Source organism: Triturus cristatus, chromosome 7 (genome assembly GCF_964204655.1).
Source record: "Triturus cristatus chromosome 7, aTriCri1.1, whole genome shotgun sequence".
NCBI classification, from domain to species: Eukaryota; Metazoa; Chordata; class Amphibia; order Caudata; family Salamandridae; genus Triturus; species Triturus cristatus.
Window position 1 is genome coordinate 1,720,574,358 of NC_140590.1, and position 21,597 is coordinate 1,720,595,954.

Genomic DNA, 21,597 nt, shown 5'->3' on the forward strand with positions numbered 1-21,597 from the left:
CTGAGTAGGTTCTTTTTTAGTAACGGGGGTACAAGAAGAGCATTGGAGCTTCTCATTGGTCTGGCGCGTCCTGCTCTTGTGAGTTTGTTGTTTAAGTAGTCAGGGGATTGAGAGTGAAGTGCTTTGTGGGTGAAGCAGGCAGTCTTGTAGATGCATCTACCTTCGATGGGGAGCCAGTTGAGGGACTTGAGGGCGGGCGTGATGTGTTCATACCATTTGCAGTCGGTTATGAGATGGGCAGCCATGTTGAGTACTGATCTAAGGGAAGGGAGGTGTATTTTTGGGGTCCCAGTGAGACTAATGTTCCCATAGTCAAGTTTAGATAGGACTTGCGATTGAACAACCCCTTTGAAGTCGTCAGGTGGGATGAAAGATTTGATGTTATTGAGGTGTTTAAGTGTGAAAAGTGCTCCTTTGGCTGATGTTTTGATATGGTCCTTAAGAGACAGATCTTTGTCCAGGAAGCCTAGGGATTTAGCCATGTTGGAGCGAGTGAGCGGACAATTGAGGGGTTTGAAGTCAGTGATCCAGCTTTGGATAGGGAAGTGGTTACTTTTGGGGGAGAATAGAATGATTTCCATTTTGTTAGGGATTAGTTTTAGATGGTTAGAGTAAAACCAAGATTGAATCTTGCTCAGTGTGATGTTAGGATGAAGGATGTCGCTGTGAGATTTGATTTTATAGTGGAGTTGCGTGTCATCAGCATAAAGGTGATACTTGATCCCATCTTGTTTAAAGATGATAGTAAGGGGTTCCATGAAGAGGTTGAAGAGAAAGGGGGAGAGTATAGAGCACTGTGGGACACCAAGAGAGACAGAAGTAGGATTTGAGAGGCAGGAATTAATTTTAATTTTTTGTGTTCGGTGTTGGAGGTAGGAAGTGAACCATTTAAGGACTGTGCCATTGAGGCCAGAGCGAGACTTCAGAGATTTCTGTAAGGATGAGTGGTTGAATGTATTGAAAGCCGCTGAGAGGTTCAATAGGAGAAGAAGGCAGGCATCCCTGTTCTCTAAGGAACGATGTATGTCGTTGGAAATGTTAAGCATGGCGGTTTCTGTGCTGCAGCCTTTCCTGAAACCAGATTGGAAGGAGTCCAGTAGGTTGAATTTGCCTATGTGTCTGTCAAATTGTTGTAGGACACATTTCTCCATGGTTTTGGCTAGGAGTGGGAGGTTAGAGATGGGACGTAGGTTGTTTAGATCATTAGGGTCAGCCTTGTTTTTTAAGTATAGGAGTGATTTGCCCGAGTTGAAGGAAATCAGGTAAACACCCAGAGGTAAGGGAGGAGTTAATGATTTTCTCCAACATGGGGTGATGATGTGGTTTAGGTTGTGCACTAGTTTTGTCGGGAGAGGGTCTTTGGTGTGTGAGGTTGGCTTTAATTTCGCAATGATATTAAAGACTTCTAGCTCGGTCATGGGTTTGAAGTTTGTCCAATTGGCGTCATTTTTCAATTGGGTGTTGAAAAGGTTGTCTTCAGTTTCAATTTGAGTTGATTGATTGAAGAAAGGATCCGGAGGTCGGGTTGTCATGGAGAGAGAGGAGAAGTTGGGAGAGATTTGCCGAGTAGGACAGGCCAAGAGTTGAAGGAAGGATTGATCAATTTTAGCAATTTTGTCTGTGAAGAAACTGGCAATTTCCTCACATCTTTCTTTGCAGGCGGTTATGTCAGGAGGGGCAGATGAGGATTGTTTTCTGACACTGTTAAAGAGTTCTCTGGGCCTATTTCTCGCACGGTCAAGTTGGGTACGGAAGAAAGATTCTTTTTCTCTGAAAATGTGATTCTTGTAATCTAACTGAGCAGTTCTAAAGAGAGTTAAATGTAATGATGCGGGGTTTTGTCTCCAAGTTCTCTCAGCTAGACTAAATTGTCTTCTTTCATTGCTTAGGTCAAGGTTAAACCAAGATTTAGATTGGTTCGCTCTTTGTTGTTTTAGTTTGAGCAGTGCAACTTGGTCCAGAACTTCAGTTATCGCTTTTTTGAAGTTGTCAGTGAGGTAATTTGCATTTTGAGTGTGAGGGAGACGGAGTTGAGCATGAATTTTTGACTTAAGCTCAATGGGAGGGACTTGTTTGAGGTTTCTGGTCCAAAATTTTGGTTTGTTAATTAAGACTGGGGAGGGTTGACGATGGTCGAGATGTTGAACAGAATGAGATAGTGGTCAGACCAGTCAATGGGAACGATGCCATTGAGGGAGAACAGTTAATTGTTAGTGATGATGACGTCCAGAGTAGCGCCTTTGATGTGGGTAGCTTTGTTGCAGAGCTGTTTTAGGTCATTCATCTCAAGAAGATTTGCAAAGCGCCTGAATGTGGGATCTTCTGCGTAATTCCAATAAATGTTATAATCACCTAAAAACACATTCTTCGAGTCAGAAAGGTAGAAATGCGTGAGAAGGTCAGAAAGCTCTTCAGTGAAGAGAGGGAGCATGCCGGGGCAGGTGGCAGATGTTGTGCAATTTGATAGAGCCTTTGACATTGAGTTCAACATCACGGTATTCAAAGGTCGAGTATTCAGCATTCTTTGGATGGGAGAGTTGTATTTCAGATTTGTGGATTATGGCTATGACCTACCATGCCTATTATGTCTAATGATGGAGAACCCGGGCGGTGTAAGTAGGTCAAGACTGGCCATCGAGTGGTCATTGAGCCAAGTTTCTTTGAGGAAAGCAATGTCAACATCCTCACTGAGGATGGTTTCAGCAATCTCCGTAGCATGTAGTGCTGAAGACCGGCAGTTAACGAGGGCAGGTATTATCCATAGCTGAATTGAGGGTGTGGATGGTGGTGTATTGTGCTGGCGGTCTGGGTGAGTTGTGAGTTGCAGGGGCTCGATTAACACCAACTATGACTGGGATGTTGGAGGAGGGGAAATGGTCAGTAACCTGGATCTTGGGAAGATAGGAGTTACAGAGGGCATTTAACTTCAGGGTGGAGAAAGTGCAATGAGCAGGGCGGAGAAAGTGCAATGATTACCTTTAACCAGGCCCGTGTGCCTGGTTAAAGGTAATCACACTGGCTACCAGGATCCTGGACTGGAGTCTCCTGGTTATGGGGATCAGGGAACTTCATGGGCCTGATTCACAGAGATTTCTTACTCTTTTGAGTAAGTTTATTCTTTTGAGTAAGTTAACTGCTTTTCAGTATTCACAAACTTTACTTTTTTAGTAACTTACACTTTTACAGTAAGTCCAGGACTACACATAGCCAACTGCTGGTTCTGTAACACTCTCCTATACAAATAATGGAGGCAGGGACTTAGTACAAAAATGTAAGTTACAACAAAAGTGCAGTTTGTGAATATCTAAAAGTAGTAAATGTACTAAAAAATGTAAGAGACTAACAAAGCACAGTTTGTGAACACCACTTGGTAGTACGTTGTGTAATACTACTGTAGTACTACAAAACTTATTTCAAAGTGCAGTTTGTAAATCAATACTCATGTCTTCGGAAATGAGCAATCTGGCTTTGTGATGAATATTATAACAAAATAAACAGACTACTTTTGCCATCTTCACTTGGACTTTCTCACTTTCCTAAAATATAAACATTGCAAATGTAGGAGAAATCAGTCTGCTTCAAGTTTTGCCCCCTTTAGCAGGGGGCAAATAAAGTTTGCTTCATTGTCTATAACGCAAAACAAATCTACAAATGGATTTGCCCTGCTTTTTTTGCATCAGTGAGAACTTTCTGTAATATGGCCCATGGACAGGATTCTTGATTCAGGTTGGAATCGACACCGGTTCAAAGTGTGGTCCTAGCACAGTGGAAATCTGAGCCAGTTTGGAATGACAGAAGATCACATCATCCTCTTGGAGACGCAAAGGAGAAATCCAGACTGGAGTCCTTGTACTTTCCAAAGCAGACAGCACTTTGCACCATGTCCAATAATAAATTCCGAGAGAAAGCGTAGACTGGATCCAAGTGTCTTCTCAGATGGAAATTAACTTCCATTTATTTCCCAAAGACAGTGACAGGCAACATCTGTCTGGTACACAATTTAGAGCCTTATTTAGAGTTTGGTGGAAAGTAGACTGTCAAAAACAAGGTGGAAATTCCATCTGCCGTATTTCATGTGCATTATAGCCCATGGCACTTGTAATATCCACCACATTTATGATGGATTATCACGTCCTCCGCAATAAGGTTCTTAGCTTTGATCGAGTGTCGCAGGGCAGTGAGAAGGAAAGAATGGAGCGTATAGGCCACACCCAGAATGGATATACGTTCACATTATATTGCCTGCATGTAACAAACAGTTTAACGTCTGACACAGGACACCGAGGGAGTAGGTAGTTTCTTACCGCTTTCACAGTCTCTTTATCGGGGGAGAATCCTGAGACCATTTTAACTTCAACCAAAACCATGTTGGTCGACGAGCGAGCCCCGGTGTAGCTGCAATAGAAGGGGTGGAAACAGTGATGAGCTGGTAAGAATGTCTACAACAGAGCAATGCAGATCACATAGTAACCCTCACTAGCCCATTTATGTACTCGTGCATTGGAATGGACGCGTCAGTGTGTGTGTGTGTGCATGCGTATGTATGTGTGTGTGTGCACGTGTGTAGGTGTGTGTGTGTGTGTGTGTGTGCCCGCGTATGTGGGTCTGTGTGTGGTGGTAGCAGCTCCCCTGCCAAAAAAGCGGGCTGCCAAGTTGCCAGACAATTTATACATGTGCATGGCATGAGCCACTCTGGCAAAAAAATAAAAAATAAAAAACCATCTGGTCCGCCATGTCAACATGGCGGACCTTTTGTCACTTATGCTATTTTGAAGCTAGCTCTCCAAAGTTGGTGTCCATTTAAAAATATATACATAACTAATATCTGACATTTGCTGTGGGTGTTCTCCCAGTGCATGGGGATATTTTATTATGTTTTTCGGGATATTAGGCCCTGTGTCGAGTATCCTGTAGCCATCTCCTCCTGACACTCGCCAAAAAGGTACAGAGTCTAGTGACTGTCTGTGCTCAGTATGTAAGACCTCTGTTGCTGGAGGGAATGGGACACAGGGGAGACCTGTCGCCTTGTCCATCTCCTGCTATCCTTGTCCAAGCAAAGCTCACATTGGCCGCCAGAACCAAATTTCCATCATATCTTTACAGGCAATCAGATGGCCAGCTCAGTTTCAAGCTTTCAGTTTGCGGGCACATATGACATTTTTCCTACATTTTCAACCCTATTTCACAATTTTTATAAAAATCCTGTTGGCTACTTTTCTAACTGAAGTTATAAATGGCACCTGCACCAAAGCTGTGTCTTTATTCCAAAACATGATGGCGACCTTGCTAGTAGGTTTTGTGCAAACCTTGACGAACACGTCCATATAGTAACATATTTTGAAATTTTATGTTTTAGGACTCCTCCTGTGCCTTTTCCACCCGGATCAGTGTCAACTTTCCAAGATCAAGCTTACACACTTGTTCAGTTTTCTCTACACTTTTGTGGAACTTTAGAAAACAGGACAACCAATATGTGATTGAGGCACAGTCATGTAGCGCTTCAAGCCGCACTTGACTTGTTTAGGACTTTCAGATAACAGAAGTTATTGTTACCTACTTATAGTAATCAATTTGTGCTGAGTAGCCCTTTCCAGAATTTGAGTCCCTGACTGCCGTCATCATTTTATTTCAGCAGTGAACTATCAGTTTATTAAGCTGTTTCACCAGCATTGATGACCACACATGCAATCTCTTAGTTAGATGTAAAGTGTATTGTGGTGGGACCATTGAGGATAAAGCCTGAATCAATATATACTTTTTTAAAATTCCACAAATCTTTTGTGCATAAACATACTTTTACATATACACTTTTCAGAATTTTAGGGAAATTATAGATGGGCATTTTCTTAGTTTGTCCACTAAAAATAAGCAGTTTTGTCAGGATTAATTGGCGTTTCAATCCACGCATATCTAATTCCTCATTGAAATCCCCTCAAGAATTGAGACCTGGCATATTAGATTGTGAACCCTGGTGAAATTTTAGGACATTCCCCCACCTGCCCCATCCCCTCTCTAGAACTGTAGTTAAAGGCAAATGTTAAAATTCCACCAGTGTATATATCTAAGTTAGGGTATATATGTATGTATAAATATATATAATAATAATAATAATAATAATAATAATAATAATAATAATAATAATAATAATAATAAATCATCTTTATTCGGTTATGCATAAACAATTATAACCATAAAAGAACATACCAAAATTCATAACATTCATAGTATATGATTACATACAGATATTTAAGATAGCAGGGAACATTTCAGCCAAGATTTGTTCTATGGTTATAAATACATTTTAAAAACGTGGCCACAGTTTTTGTAATCAGTGTGGTATTAAGAAATTGTAAGTGCAGCACAGCAGGACGACATCTTTTAAAACCAAGAGATCTTAGCAGAGGAATCAACCATAAAGTGCGGTGTTCGGCATAGAACTTACAAAACAGGACGGTATGCATTGCTGTTTGTTCTGAAATATCATCACATGGGCATACCACTGAGGCCTCTTTCCAAGAGTTACGTTTGGGAAAGGCCACAAGTTTATGGAAAATATTTAGTCTAAAGCGTGTCAACAGGAGACGCTCAAATCGGGAATCCACATATATCAGGTATGGCTCAATAAACAGAGTTGTTGCAACAATCAAGGAGTGTTGAACAGAAGGCTTTTTTATCTCCTTGGTTAGCCGCAGTTCTTCCAGATGCGAGAGTGCTCTGATTTTTAGTTCTTTTTTAGAGATCTTAGACATAGATTCAGGGTTATCATAATATTTGGGACAACCTAAATCAGTAAAAAATCTTTTTATGAATGCTAGCCACTCGATTTTACCCACATGCTCCAAAGACATTACGTCTGCAACAATCGCCTTTGTAACTAGATTTCTTGATGACAACCAAATACGGCGCCATAATAAAAGGGGTTGGATTTTTGCCAAGTCCTCGATGTGGGCCATGCCTAATTCGGCGTGGCATGAGAAAGTGGACACACGTTTCGGAGTCATCAAAAGAAATCTCATAAAAATATTCTCTGCGACTTGCAGAGCATGTGTATTTTTATGGCCCCACAAACCAGCCCCATAGAGTGCGGTCGAATGGCACTTTGCTACGTAAATACGAAGTAGTTCTACGGGAGGTCTTTTCCCCAATTTTTGGGAAAATTTTATAAGGGCCATGATAGCTCGCAGGAGGTGATGTTTTCTAGCATCAATTGCAGCTTTCCAGTTGAGCTTTTCATCGATCATAACTCCAAGATACGGGTATTGAGTAGTAAACTCCAACCTCTCTTTATCTAGGAAAATGGACTTTCCCCGTTTCCTTCCTTTCCCTGCCACCATCACAAAAGTTTTTTTAATGTTTATTTTGAGGTCCAAGTTACCCATGAACTTAGAGTACCTATCTAGTGATTTTTGCAGCTCTCGCGGAGTGCGCGCTATGATTACAGCGTCATCCGCGTAGAGAAGCGCTGGGATGAGGCGATCTTTTATTCGAGGGAGGTCCTGAGCCCCTTGCAACATCTCCACCTCCAGACCGTTGGTGTAGAGAGAGAAAAGAAAGGGGGCCAGGACACAGCCCTGCCTCACCCCGCGTTCCACCCTAAAGGACTCGGATACCTCGCCCTGGGCACCAAAACGGACCCTGGACGAGGCATTTGAGTATAATGCACGAAGGAGATTTACCAGGGCTAAATCAATGCCAATAGCGGCAAGAACAGACCATAGCTTTGAATGGGAGACACAGTCAAATGCCGCAGAGAGGTCGACATATGCCATGTAAAGTTTACCTTCTTTTGCTGTTACATATTTTCCCACCAATAAGCTTAAGTTCAGTGCCTGTTCTATAGTGCCAAAGCCCTCCCGAAAGCCAAACTGTAAGTCAGATAATATATTATGATCTTCCGCCCACTCTTGCAGTCGCTGTAACACCACCCTCCCCAATACTTTGCCGAGAGAGTCCAACAATGATATTGGCCGATAACACGACACGTCATTTCTGTTCCCCTTTTTAAAAACCGGAATCATAATCGATTGAGACCACGTTTCAAGTAGACCACGTCGCATAGTGGCATCAAAGACCACCTTTAGAATTGGGGCCCAGAGATCAAATTTAAATTTGAAAAAATCAATCGGTACACCATCTGGGCCGGGGGCTTTCCCACTTTTACTTGCCTGCACAGCTTTTATGATTTCCTGGAGACCAAAATTTAGGGCAATCGGGATTAACATTTCTTGAGGGGTATCATTTTCTTCCTCTAATGAAACAGGGATTTGCGTTCTCCTAAATACTTTGGAAAAATGATTTACCCATGTTGGGCCATCAATTGCTACCTCGATTGTTGGTTGATCATAGCTGTCTGTCAGGAAAGGAGTCTTCACTACCCTCCAAAACAGTGCCCCGTTTCTAGATAGTGAGCTTTCTTGTAACTGGTCCCATAAAGATTGTTTTATTTTCTGCTTCCTTGTTTTGCAGGCTAAACGGTATAACTTCCTTAGCCTGCGGATCTCGTCTTGATCTCTTACAGGATTTGTCAAAGCACTTTTTAAAAGTTTATTGGCTGCCGTGCATTCGTGATTAAACCATCCTTTTTTCTGGCTAGTTTTCCCTTTATTCGTACGTGTTAGTAGGTTTTTTACTACCTCCATGATTATACCAAAATTGTACAACACTTCTTCTTGACTGGTATCACCATCTAAACACTTCACAATGGCGGGATATGCTGCTCGAATCGTCTTCGAGGTTATAGCTTCCGGATCTATCTTCCCCCACCCTATAGTGAAACCATTCATTTTTGTAAGATGGATATTAGTCTGGGCAAGGGCAGTCATCAAAGAATATGGTTTGAATTTCCCCTTTTCGGTGATCAGATTAAAAGCCAAGGCTGCATGGTCACTTAGTGTGTTAGTTATTAATCTGAAGTTCTGAGCTCTGCTTACCAGATTTGTAGAGATCAGGAAATAGTCAATCGTTGTTGCCCAACCCCTGCCCAGATAAGTGGCCTGGAGCTGATCCGAAGAAATATCAAGTTTATTTAAAATCAATAGACCCAATTCCGACAATATTTCATTCAAACGGTCTCCTATCTTAGTGTGACTAAAATGGATCACCTGATTGTCTGTTTCTTCAGCTACCCCACATATACTACTATTTTTCATACCACAAGGGTGGAGGTTGAAGTCCCCACCCCAAACAATGCTTGGGACGTCCGGACCTTGAACTTTGCTTGTTAGGTTTAAAAGTTTGTTACTTAAAGACCCAAGCAATTCTAGGCTCTCACACTCCAAGAGGTTGTCATAGGAATTTACCAAATATATTACCTGCTTCCTCGTGAATGAGAGTTTCAATAGTTGGTAATTAGTGTGTAGTCTAAGACTAGCTACTTTTAGTCCAGGAATAGTGTTTTTTATGTACACCGTCAAACCCCCCTTTGCCCTTCCACGCGGACCTGCAGTTGCCGCTGAAAAATATGTTTTGTAGCCCATCAGATGTAGTTCATTGACGGACCACGTCTCTTGCAAGCAGATTATATGAAGGTCTTGGACAAAGTCTATTAGGGTCCCGTCTGTTATTTTGGAACCTAGACCCGCAATGTTCCATGACATTATCTGTACTATGTTGTCAGCGTTACTTATATCTGAGCTAACATTCGTGTGGCTTACTTTCGTAGCTAGGGAGTTGTCTAGGACTCTGTTCGCTATACCCCCCTGTTGTTTAATTAGTTTACTAGGAGTATTCCTCGTTGTGATGGCGTCAAAGCTTCTAGGCAGTGGGGAGTTGGTTGCTAAAGGAGAAAGACCGAATTCTGTCATGTGGGACGCTATATTTTTTGCTTGATCAGTATTACTCCTAGGGGTATGATTTAGTGCTGGGGGATTTTGTAGTTGAGCTACTGGTGAACTGAGTCAATCTACATCTTCCAGACCATAAAGAGCTGCATAAGGATTGGAGGTGGGGATGTTAAATCTCTGGTTTAGGTGGGAGTGATTATTCCAGTATTCCTGATTTGGGGGCTGAAAAGACTGATGATTGTTCAGCGGTATCCTGCTTAACGGAAACCTATTTAACGGCTGGGAACGTGAGGAAAAATTACGAACAGCCGGGTAGGAGAAACGGTTATCTACTTCCCTCCAATTTGGATGAAAATCGTTTATACCAAAAGGTTTAGGACGAGAAATCAGTTCTCTAGGATAGAAGTAGTTAACAAAATGCGTGGTAATCGTATCCTCCCCCCTGGATTCAAACCAATCGCCTATACACCTGACCGCTCTGTAGTCTCTAAAATTTATAATTATAGCGTCCCCCTTCTTATCTTTTGGTCTCGTGCCTACCCAACAAGTACGTCTAACCATCAGGATTTCTCCGTTTATATGAGCTGGGAGGGGTCTATTCTGATTCAGCCAATGAATGGTCTTGTTTTTCAGTGCGTGGAAATCCTCCCTTACCCCCTCCGATAGTTCGGGAACCCCTGTCATGATAATCGTGTATGGAGCAGATTCTGGGGGTAGGTCCACTCTATTGTTTGCTGAAATATATTGTGGCTGATGTACCCATTCACCCTTCTCATGAATCTCGGTGTCCTTTTTTCTCATATGCTCTACACCCAGAGAATTAGTTATATTTTTACGTTCCGTGGTTACTTTGGGATCTGATTTCGGATTGTTGGCCACTTTTTTATCCATTACTGCTTCTTTGCTGGGTATCTCATGGAGGGTTCTACCCACCTCTGTGGTGTTTATAGATAATAATTCCACACACTTTTCCCCTTGCTCGGTGCACAATGTCATAGGATTGTCACTAGTCGAGGGTCGCGTCACCTCTAAGGGGGAAGAGGGGGCTTGATCATTGACACTACTTTTAGCCTTACTATTTAGAAGATCTGATATTGCTAGATTATTCTTTTCCATTTGAGAACTTAGATCATCTAGGTGCAAACTTATTAATCTAGTTCTTTCTAGGAGGGGCAATAAAAGAGATTTAACCATGGTCTCGATTTTTCCTAATAAATCGGACATCATAGCCTGGCTAGGAAGTGAACCTGAAGCATTAGAGTTTAAGGGGAGGGTAAGTGTTGCCGAGGAATCTATGTGAATCGGATTTTGGGTTGAGGGTTGAACCTTCTTCTTTTTGACTATAAGTGTCCTAGTGAGTGTCCCTCGTCTCTTTCTTACTAAACGTCTTTTTACCACCGGGGGGGATGGAATAACTAAGTTCGGGGATGCTGATAGTCCCGACAAGGTTGGGCTACTAGTGGTCTCAGGGATAGAGATCAGAGAAGGAATATTGTCTAAAGTCACTTCTTCACTCATTCCATGCATCAAACATGGGCCAGAAATTATAGTGCCCTTGATCGGCGCCTCTGGCGAGACAGCTTTACCAATTTTGCCCAGTGAGGAACGTTTACCTGCTAACAAATCTAAGGATAAGCGCTTTTCTGTGTCCGCTATCTCCTTCTCCAGCACTGTCGATACGCGCTTGAAGAATTGGTCGATAGTACCAGACACAGGTCCTTTAGGGGTGTTAACTGTTAAAATTCGTGATTTATCAGCGTTTGCTGCCATGGTAATGCGCTAACAGGGAACAGTAGGGATGTAGTTACCGCAAATGACCTGAAATAGGCTAATGTTATGTCTACAGCATATAACAATTTAAGACAAAACCATTATAAGTAATCTCACCATTAGATGTAAAATGTTCGAGTGGGGGCCCGGCCCGTCCTCAGTCGTCCTCGGACGGCCTCAGACGGCCCGCCCTTAGCCCGGGCTTCACCCCGGACTACGCCCCGCACGCGTCCCGCTTACGCGAGACAAGGTGGAAAATATAAGGACTGTGAAGGGGGCGGGAGTAGTGGCCGGGGGAGGAGCGGGAAGAGGAGCCAGGTGCAGGTCGTCAGCAGTCTCGAGTGCACCCTGGTCCTCGCAGTCCCGTAGAGGAGAGGTAAGTATTAAATGAAAGTTAAAAACCCCGGGCCAGTTCTGTCACAAATCAGCGTGTTGTCCTCAGCGATATCCTTATTGGCAGTGAAAGGCTGTGTCCATCCGTTTTTCCTGCGATTGATCCTCAGCCTACGAGCGGCGCCCGCGGAGCGGGGGCCGCGAGGCTTGATGTAGTGGCCGGGGGAGGAGCGGGAAGAGGAGCCAGGTGCAGGTCGTCAGCAGTCTCGAGTGCACCCTGGTCCTCGCAGTCCCGTAGAGGAGAGGTAAGTATTAAATGAAAGTTAAAAACCCCGGGCCAGTTCTGTCACAAATCAGCGTGTTGTCCTCAGCGATATCCTTATTGGCAGTGAAAGGCTGTGTCCATCCGTTTTTCCTGCGATTGATCCTCAGCCTACGAGCGGCACCCGCGGAGCGGGTGCCGCGAGTTTTGATGTAGTGGCCGGGGGAGGAGCGGGAAGAGGAGCCAGGTGCAGGTCGTCAGCAGTCTCGAGTGCACCCTGGTCCTCGCAGTCCCGTAGAGGAGAGGTAAGTATTAAATGAAAGTTAAAAACCCCGGGCCAGTTCTGTCACAAATCAGCGTGTTGTCCTCAGCGATATCCTTATTGGCAGTGAAAGGCTGTGTCCATCCGTTTTTCCTGCGATTGATCCTCAGCCTACGAGCGGCACCCGCGGAGCGGGGGCCGCGAGGCTTGATGTAGTGGCCGGGGGAGGAGCGGGAAGAGGAGCCAGGTGCAGGTCGTCAGCAGTCTCGAGTGCACCCTGGTCCTCGCAGTCCCGTAGAGGAGAGGTAAGTATTAAATGAAAGTTAAAAACCCCGGGCCAGTTCTGTCACAAATCAGCGTGTTGTCCTCAGCGATATCCTTATTGGCAGTGAAAGGCTGTGTCCATCCGTTTTTCCTGCGATTGATCCTCAGCCTACGAGCGGCTCCCGCGGAGCGGGGGCCGCGAGGCTTGATGTAGTGGCCGGGGGAGGAGCGGGAAGAGGAGCCAGGTGCAGGTCGTCAGCAGTCTCGAGTGCACCCTGGTCCTCGCAGTCCCGTAGAGGAGAGGTAAGTATTAAATGAAAGTTAAAAACCCCAGGCCAGTTCTGTCACAAATCAGCGTGTTGTCCTCAGCGATATCCTTATTGGCAGTGAAAGGCTGTGTCCATCCGTTTTTCCTGCGATTGATCCTCAGCCTACGAGCGGCACCCGCGGAGCGGGGGCCGCGAGGCTTGATGTAGTGGCCGGGGGAGGAGCGGGAAGAGGAGCCAGGTGCAGGTCGTCAGCAGTCTCGAGTGCACCCTGGTCCTCGCAGTCCCGTAGAGGAGAGGTAAGTATTAAATAAAAGTTAAAAACCCCGGGCCAGTTCTGTCACAAATCAGCGTGTTGTCCTCAGCGATATCCTTATTGGCAGTGAAAGGCTGTGTCCATCCGTTTTTCCTGCGATTGATCCTCAGGCTACGAGCGGCTCCCGCGGAGCGGGGGCCGCGAGGCTTGATGTAGTGGCCGGGGGAGGAGCGGGAAGAGGAGCCAGGTGCAGGTCGTCAGCAGTCTCGAGTGCACCCTGGTCCTCGCAGTCCCGTAGAGGAGAGGTAAGTATTAAATGAAAGTTAAAAACCCCGGGCCAGTTCTGTCACAAATCAGCGTGTTGTCCTCAGCGATATCCTTATTGGCAGTGAAAGGCTGTGTCCATCCGTTTTTCCTGCGATTGATCCTCAGCCTACGAGCGGCATATATATATATGATGTGATCAAGGCCTTTCGTAGGCTGAAACGCGTCATGCAGGTATTGCTGTAAAATGAAAATAAATTAATTCTCTCACTTGCATCCTGGGTCAGTCTTCGTCTGTTCCTGTTTTCCCTCGGATTTCTGGTGCACAGGAGCACTCTTGACGAAATACTCCGATATATATATATATATATATATATATATATATATATATATATATATATATATATATATATATATATATATATATATATATATTATCTACTGGCGGTCGCCAGTAGATAGTTATAGTTAGGACCCTGTTTCCATAGGAAATCCGCAACATTCTATTTGGAATAACTTTGGCCCCGGTCGAAGAATCCTTGCGAAACTTTCAAAATAGGTGGGGCGCTACGCTCCGCTCCTACCCTGAAAGTCTCGGGGGGATTCGTCAAGCGGGGGCTGAGAAAAAAGGGGGTCCCAAAACGCGTTTTTCCCATGCATTTTTCCATAGGACCTTTAGACACAGCTACAGCCCGAACGGCTGAACAGAGTTACTTGAAATTTGGCAGAGAGGTAGTCCTCAGGTCAAGGAAGTGCCTTTTGTAGGTTTGGTGTAAATCTGTTCAGTAGATCCTGAGAAAATAGCATTTAAATCAATATATATATCTGTGACAGCTTACGGTGCGCTTACCATGCGCTTACGGTAAGCTTACCGTACGCGTACGGTGCCGTGCGCGAGGGCGATTCTGATTGGCTGTTCGATCTAAGTAAACATTCGAATCGGTCGAAACCAGGAAGCTGCGGCCGCCATTTTCTCTCTCGCACTCTGAGGGGGGCAGCAAAAACAAAGACAAAAAACATCTAAAGGGGCAGTGTATTCAGTTCCTAACCACCCAGCATCGATAAAGGTGTCCCCAAACAACCCCCAAGGCCAAAAAAACAATTAAATTTTTTTTCGAAAATTCGCCGATTACGTTTACCGTACGCGTACGGTAAAAATTATTTAAAAAAAAAAAATTATCCACACTATCCCCACCCCGTGTGCAAATTGTGCCTGAAGGACACCATTTGTGCATGGCATATAATTTTTTAGAAAATACAAAAGAATACCTTTCACAACGAAGCGCATAATATGTCTTCCATGTGCGCACGGTGCGCGAAGCGCATCGTGCGTACATGGCCCATCCTGCGTAACATGGGCACGCGGTGCGCGCAGCGCACCGCGTGACCACCGTGCGTGTACGGCACCGTGCGTGTACGGCACTAACTGCGTAAAGTGGGCGCGCGGTGCGCGAAGCGCACCGTGCGCGCACGGAACGAACTGCGTTAACTGGGCGCGCACGCCACGAATGGCGTAAAGTAACTTAGCATTTAAAAAACCGTACACATTCACTGAAAAAACCATAGGTTTCACACACGTTATAGTTAGGAATTAGCTTTTAAAAAACCTTGCAAATTCACTGAAAAAACCATAGGTTTCACACATGCCTTACGTCCATGACGCTTTTCGACCGCTGCTGCGGTCTTGATCACATGGTGCTCTCTGGAAGGTCAGACCTCCTGCTTGTACAGGCGGTTGCTTGTATGTATGTATATATATATATATATATATATTCACTGAAAAAACCATAGGTTTCACACATGTTATAGTTAGCTGGACATTTTACTGATAAAAAACCAATGAAATTCCCCCGTTATAGTTAGTGCAGGCAACTATAACTCACGCGACCGCAATCCTCTGCTGATGACATATGTGTCTTTATGAAAAAAAAATATTTGTAATATATGTATAGCTAAAATTTAATGGAAGAAGACATGGGCAAATAAGTGTCTAAATACAGTATTAGCATCAGCAGAGGATTGCGGTCGCGTGAGTTATAGTTGCCTGCACTAACTATAACGGGGGAATTTCATTGGTTTTTTATCAGTAAAATGTCCAGCTAACTATAACATGTGTGAAACCTATGGTTTTTTCAGTGAATATATATATATATATATATATACATACATACAAGCAACCGCCTGTACAAGCAGGAGGTCTGACCTTCCAGAGAGCACCATGTGATCAAGACCGCAGCAGCGGTCGAAAAGCGTCATGGACGTAAGGCAGCTGCCTTTGTAGTTTGTTTCATTGAAGAAACTATGCCTGAATAAAGCACTTTGTGAAACATACAGCGCGAGGTGGTCCGTACCTGTTAGGCTGCAGTAGCAATCTGTGTTGTGCCAGGATCATATTGGACGTGTATATATATATATATATATATATATATATATATATATATATATATATATATATAACCTACTGGCGGTCGCCAGTAGGTAGTTATAGTTAGGACCTATTTTCCATAGGAAATCTGCAACATTCTATTCCCAATAAGTCTGTCACCAGTTGACGAATCTTCGCAAAATTTTCAAAATTTTTGGCCAGCTCCGGTCCGCTCCGATCCTGAAAGTTTCGGGGTGATTCGTCAAGCGGGGGCCGAGAAAAATGAGGGTCCCAAAACGCGTTTTCCCCATGCAATTTCCCATAGGACCTTTTGACACAGTTACAGCCCGAACTGCTGAACGGAATTACACCAAATTTGGCAAAAAGGTAGTCCTCAGTTCAGACTCGTGCCTTTTGCTTAAATGGTGTAAATCTGTTCAGTACTTCCTGAGAAAATTAGAGTTAAAAGTATATATACATCTATGGCCTCGGAGGATCCGCGCACCCTATGCGCACCCTAAGCGCACCCTCTGCGAACCGTGCGCGCACCCTCGCGATCACGTGCTGAATGCTAATTGGCGGTCAAGTGTCTGTCAACATTCGAAACCAGCCATTTTGTGCCTCGGTAGAAGCGAGGCTGAAGAAGTATGGGAAATAAGTGTGTGAAAGCTGTAAAGGGGGCAGGGTAGAAATACTCTGACCCTCTAGTGTTGCTTAGGGGGTCCCAGAAGGACCCCCAGGGCCCCTTTTTTTTTTTTTAAACGGCAAAATGCACGCAGGGTGAGTGGATCCGGCCGTAAAAAAAAGAAAAAACGAAGCGCAGGCGCTTCCATCAGTGATGTCATCAGTGATGTCATTTGAGATGTCATCAGTGATGTCATGAGTGAGGTCACTGACCATGTCATGAGTGATGTAATATGTGACGTCATCAGCAGTGCATTGCGGGGGCGCGAGTTATAGTTGGCTGAACTAACTATAACGGGGGAATTTCAATGGTTTTGTACGAGGGAAATGTCCAGCTAATTATAACGCCCCTGAAACCTATGGTTATTTCAGTGAATATATATATATATATATATATATATATATATATATATATATATATATATATATATATATATATATATATATATATCATCCAACGAATCCTCCCTTGTAGAAAGGACACACGGAGCGCACTCCCGAAAGGTTTTCAAAGCGTTTATTAATCCTCCATAATCACAAAACACAGGTTAATCCACAGTCCCAAACCAACGTGTTTCGGTCTCCGTGAGACCTTGGTCACAGTCTCATGGAGACCGAAACTCGTTGGTTTGAGATTGTGGATTAACCCGTGATTAGTGATTTTGGAGGATTAATAAACGCTTTGAAAACCTTTCGGGAGTGTGCTCCGTGTGTCCTTTCTACAAGGGAGGATTCGTTGGATGATAAATTATGGCTGGGCTCAGCTGAGGAGTACTGCACCGCATAAAAGAGGGCGTTATATGCAGCGAAAATCGAGCCTTCTTGTAAAGATATATCTATCTATCTATCTATCTATCTATCTATCTATCTATCTATCTATATATATAAATAAATATTCACTTAAAAAATCATAGGTTTCACACATGTTATAGTTAGCTGGACATTTCACTCGTGAAAAACCATTGAAATTACCCCGTTATAGTTAGTGCAGGCAACTATAACTCACGCGACCGCAATCCTCTGCTGATGACGTCAGATATTACATCACTGTATTTAGACACTTATTTACCCATGTCTTCTTCCATTAATTTTTAGCTATACATATATTACAAATATTTTTTTTTCAGAAAGACACATATGTCATCAGTGATGTAATATGTGACGTCATCAGCAGAGGATTGCGGTCGCGTGAGTTATAGTTGCCTGCACTAACTATAACGGGGTAATTTCAATGGTTTTTCACGAGTGAAATGTCCAGCTAACTATAACATGTGTGAAACCTATGGTTTTTTAAGTGAATTTGCAAGGTTTTTTAAATGCTAATTCCTAACTATAACGTGTGTGAAACCTATGGTTTTTTCAGTGAATTTGTAGGTTTTTAAAAATGCAAAGTTATGTACTTTTTTTTTTTTTTTTTAAGGTTTTTCACCGTGCGCGTACCGTACACGCACGGTGCGCTTCGCGCGCCGTGCGCGCGCTGTGGGCGCACGGTGCGCTTCGCGCACCGCGCGCCCACGTTATGCAGTTCGCGGATTTTTTCCGTTTCTACCATACGCGCGCGCTACGCGTACTCCGCGATTTTTAGAAAAAAAATTAAAGGAAATTTTGGCCCTTGGGGGTCCTTCTAGGACCCCATGACAAAGGCTAGGGGGTCAGGAACTGTCCACCCTGCCCCCTTTTCACGTTCTCCACCTTTGTTTTTCACCCCCTCAGACTGCGAGAGACAAAATGGCGGCCGACACTTCCTGGTTTCGACCGATTCGAATGTTTACTAAGATCTAACAACCAATCAGAATCGCGCTCGCGCACGGCAGCGTGCGCGTATGGTAAATTTTACCGTACGCGCACGGTGCGCGCTTATAGATATATATATGCTTTTAAATGCTATTTTCTCAGGAAATACTGAACAGATTTACACCAGACCTTCAAAAGGCACATCCCTGACCTGAGGACTACCTCTCTGACAAATTTCAAGTAATTCTGTTCAGCCGTACGGGCTGTAGCTTGGACTAAAGGTCCTATGGAAAAATGCATGGGGAAAATGCGTTTTGGGACCCCCCGTTTTTCTCAGCCCCGCTTGACGAATCCCCCCGAGACTTTCAGGGAAGGAGCGGAGCAGAGCGCCCCACCTATTCGCGAGGATTCGTCAATCGGCGCCAAAGTTATTCCAAATAGAATGTTGCGGATTTCCTAAGGAAACACGATCCTAACTATAACTATCTACTGGCGACCGCCAGTAGATAATATAAACATATATATATCTATCTATATATATATATATCTTGACTATAAATACCTACAAGTGACCGTCTGTACAAGAAGGAGGTCTGACTTTCCAGCGGGCACCATGTTTATAGGTCAATTTGAAAGGATATATAAATATATATATCCTTATATATATTTATTAGTCAGAGAATACGCGAGCACAGGGCCTTTACAAAAGATATACATGAACAGATGAAATGAATTAAATGTACATAGCAGCAAAGACAATCTGTAATTGATCATTTATTTCATATTTTTTATGTAGAGCAAGTCTACCCAAGCCGGGCGGGTACTGGATCTCCCTCAATAAAAGCATCTATTATAGGAGGTGTTAGTGGGGTCAGCTATGGTATAAGAGTGCCAAGCAGACCTCGTGTACATTAATGATCATATAGAAGATAATATGCACATGTGCGTACAGTGTTGAACAGAGTGCATTTGACAGCTCAGGAAATGGTGTCTTCTCTGCTCCTTTAACGGAGTCCATCGGTCACCCTCAATTGCTCAATTTCAGCATTACTTGCTCTGAAGACCCTGACGACTGCCCTTACCTCAGCCGGATGGAAAGCTTGAAGCGTTTGCCAGATTTTTCGGTGCACTCCTGTGAATCCGTCCACACCTCAAGGCTGAAGGCCTCCACGCTCTTCGGTGGAGGGACATTGTACTTCAGTGTGGTCTGTTGGGAGATGTGCACACAATGTGAGTGGAAACTAAGGGATGGGGTGAGAGGAGGTGCTGGCATTACATACAGGAGACATGTATCTTAATCAGACCTAGCCACGCCTCATGGTTACAGAAAATTACTTTTAATGTTCAACTTACAGAAGTTTCTGTAAACTGACCTTCTGAAGGACAAGAACACCAGACCATTTTTCCTTCTTCACTACAAAAACATGTTAGGAAATGCTATATCGTAGTACACACAGAGCTGGTGCTCACACCTTGACAGCTCTGTATTCTTTGCACCAGCATGAAATGAACTGAAAATGAGAGCACCACACCCACCATTTTGCTAGCCTTTCCTAGTGGTTCTATCTAACTTGACACCATGTCTAAAGGAATGATGTCCAGCCTTGGACACAGCGCTCCTGTCAAAGTGTCCCCGACGACTGCTATAGAAGCATCTCAACTTCCTTATTTATATTGATTGTACGATATATCTTTAAACACTATTCTTGTGACTTTTCTCTCACTCTGGAGCCACTCTGTTGTGAACAGAACCCTTGTTGGGTTGGCGATGGTCAGGCCCCATCTATGCCACATCTCTCTCCTCCAGCTCTGTTACCAAGAGAAAAGATGCAATTCATTGCCAGACCTATCCCAGACCACACCAAGACGTTCTCAGTGTTTATCAAAATCCTTTCAACCCTATCTGATCCAAGCTTTTTCAAAATGTCAATAAACATAGCAGATCTAGATGCAAGAAGGGGTTACTTTGTGAGATCCTCCACTATCGCTACCTTGAAGTATTCAATATCTAAACTCAGCTCAAAGCTTAAAGATTTTGTTTGTGTAAATCCCACTAGTGACTCCAAAGTAAGCGTGAGTGACAACAATATTGAATATAGAATATAGTGTGGCCAAAATATTGTGGTAACAATATGGAGGAGAAGAATAGTGTGAAGATAAGTTCCTATGGGTAAGCAAAGTTTTACTATGTTTAACTGCACATATCTTCAAGGTGTATTCATGTGAAGTTAAGAAGAGTAAATTCATACTTCCCTATTTGCACTTGTCTTCTCAATATTCCTGTCCTTCGATATTTTTGCCATGATATTTTTGTCTGTGATATTGTTTCCCTTTAACTCACATGTACATAGGCACATCCATTTCCTGTTGATGTGGCGGTGTATTCCCCAGGGATCTCCGGGAGAGTTGCGTGCTGTAGCAAGAGTCGGTTGCTGCTCCCCACTGCAAATCCATGCTGAAAGCCTTTTGATGACGTCACGGACACGGTCATTTGTCCAGCCTGGCTGTACGTAAGTTCTGCGTACTTGGCAAGGGAATCAAGGGCCACCATGGTGTCCTGGCAAGTGGGACACAAGCAGTTCATCAGTCCTACTATTAATCTTTTTAGAAACAGTGGCTTTAAAATAATACTGCTTTTGCCCCCTGGCACACACAGAAGGGGGCTGTTTTCCCCTTATAGAACCTCCAAATTTTAATTCAGCTTCTTTTATGGTATATACAATAAGGCGGTTGGTTTCCTGACACTTGTCTACAATTATTTTTTAGTAGAAATAAATGGCCAGGCACTAATGTGCCTGTTCTCCATATCATAATTTATCAACAAAATGAATGGCAACAATAATTTCTGCACTCCATTTGTATTTTTGTTTGTATTTTTCTCAACATATTTTCTCAAATGCCCATCCACCACTCCACAATGTTCCTCTTTTTTGTCTTTGTGAAAAGCAGGTAAGCAGGCATGTTATAGAAGCTGCATGGGCATACAACCCTATTCAACTACTGTAGCTCAGATCTGCCCTAGAGTGCCTGCTTTATTCTTTTGGTAATGGTCTCCTAGATCAACCATAGTAGTTTAATATCAATAAATTGATTCCATCAATGAAATTGTGTTAAGTCTTAGACCCAGACAATATGGCAGCTGTTATTGTTGGTGATAATAATACAGGCGGTTAGCTCTGCAAATATTTCACTGAACCACTCTAAGTGGAAATATTATGGATTTGTGCAAGGGACTACAATTAAGGCAATCTTTAATCTAGATGTTGATGTCATATGTGGATGATTTGCTATCTTGCTGCTGCACAACAATGAGTGGTCACACATGTACAACATAGTCACAATGGAACAAGTGGAC

General features: G+C 43.5%; 1 protein-coding gene across 1 annotated transcript in view; it reads right to left on the reverse strand.

The window, feature by feature from the left end:
• The window catches only part of LOC146812891 (alpha-2-macroglobulin-like protein 1), a 216,427-nt gene that overhangs the window by 7,493 nt on the left and 187,337 nt on the right, over positions 1 to 21,597 (reverse strand). The window contains exons 24-26 of the mRNA XM_085615221.1: positions 20,584 to 20,799; positions 19,325 to 19,449; positions 4,305 to 4,395 (exon numbers count right to left, since the gene is read on the reverse strand). Of these exons, the coding sequence (XP_085471347.1) occupies positions 4,305 to 4,395; positions 19,325 to 19,449; positions 20,584 to 20,799 (432 nt within the window). The remainder of the gene's footprint in view (positions 1 to 4,304; positions 4,396 to 19,324; positions 19,450 to 20,583; positions 20,800 to 21,597) is intronic.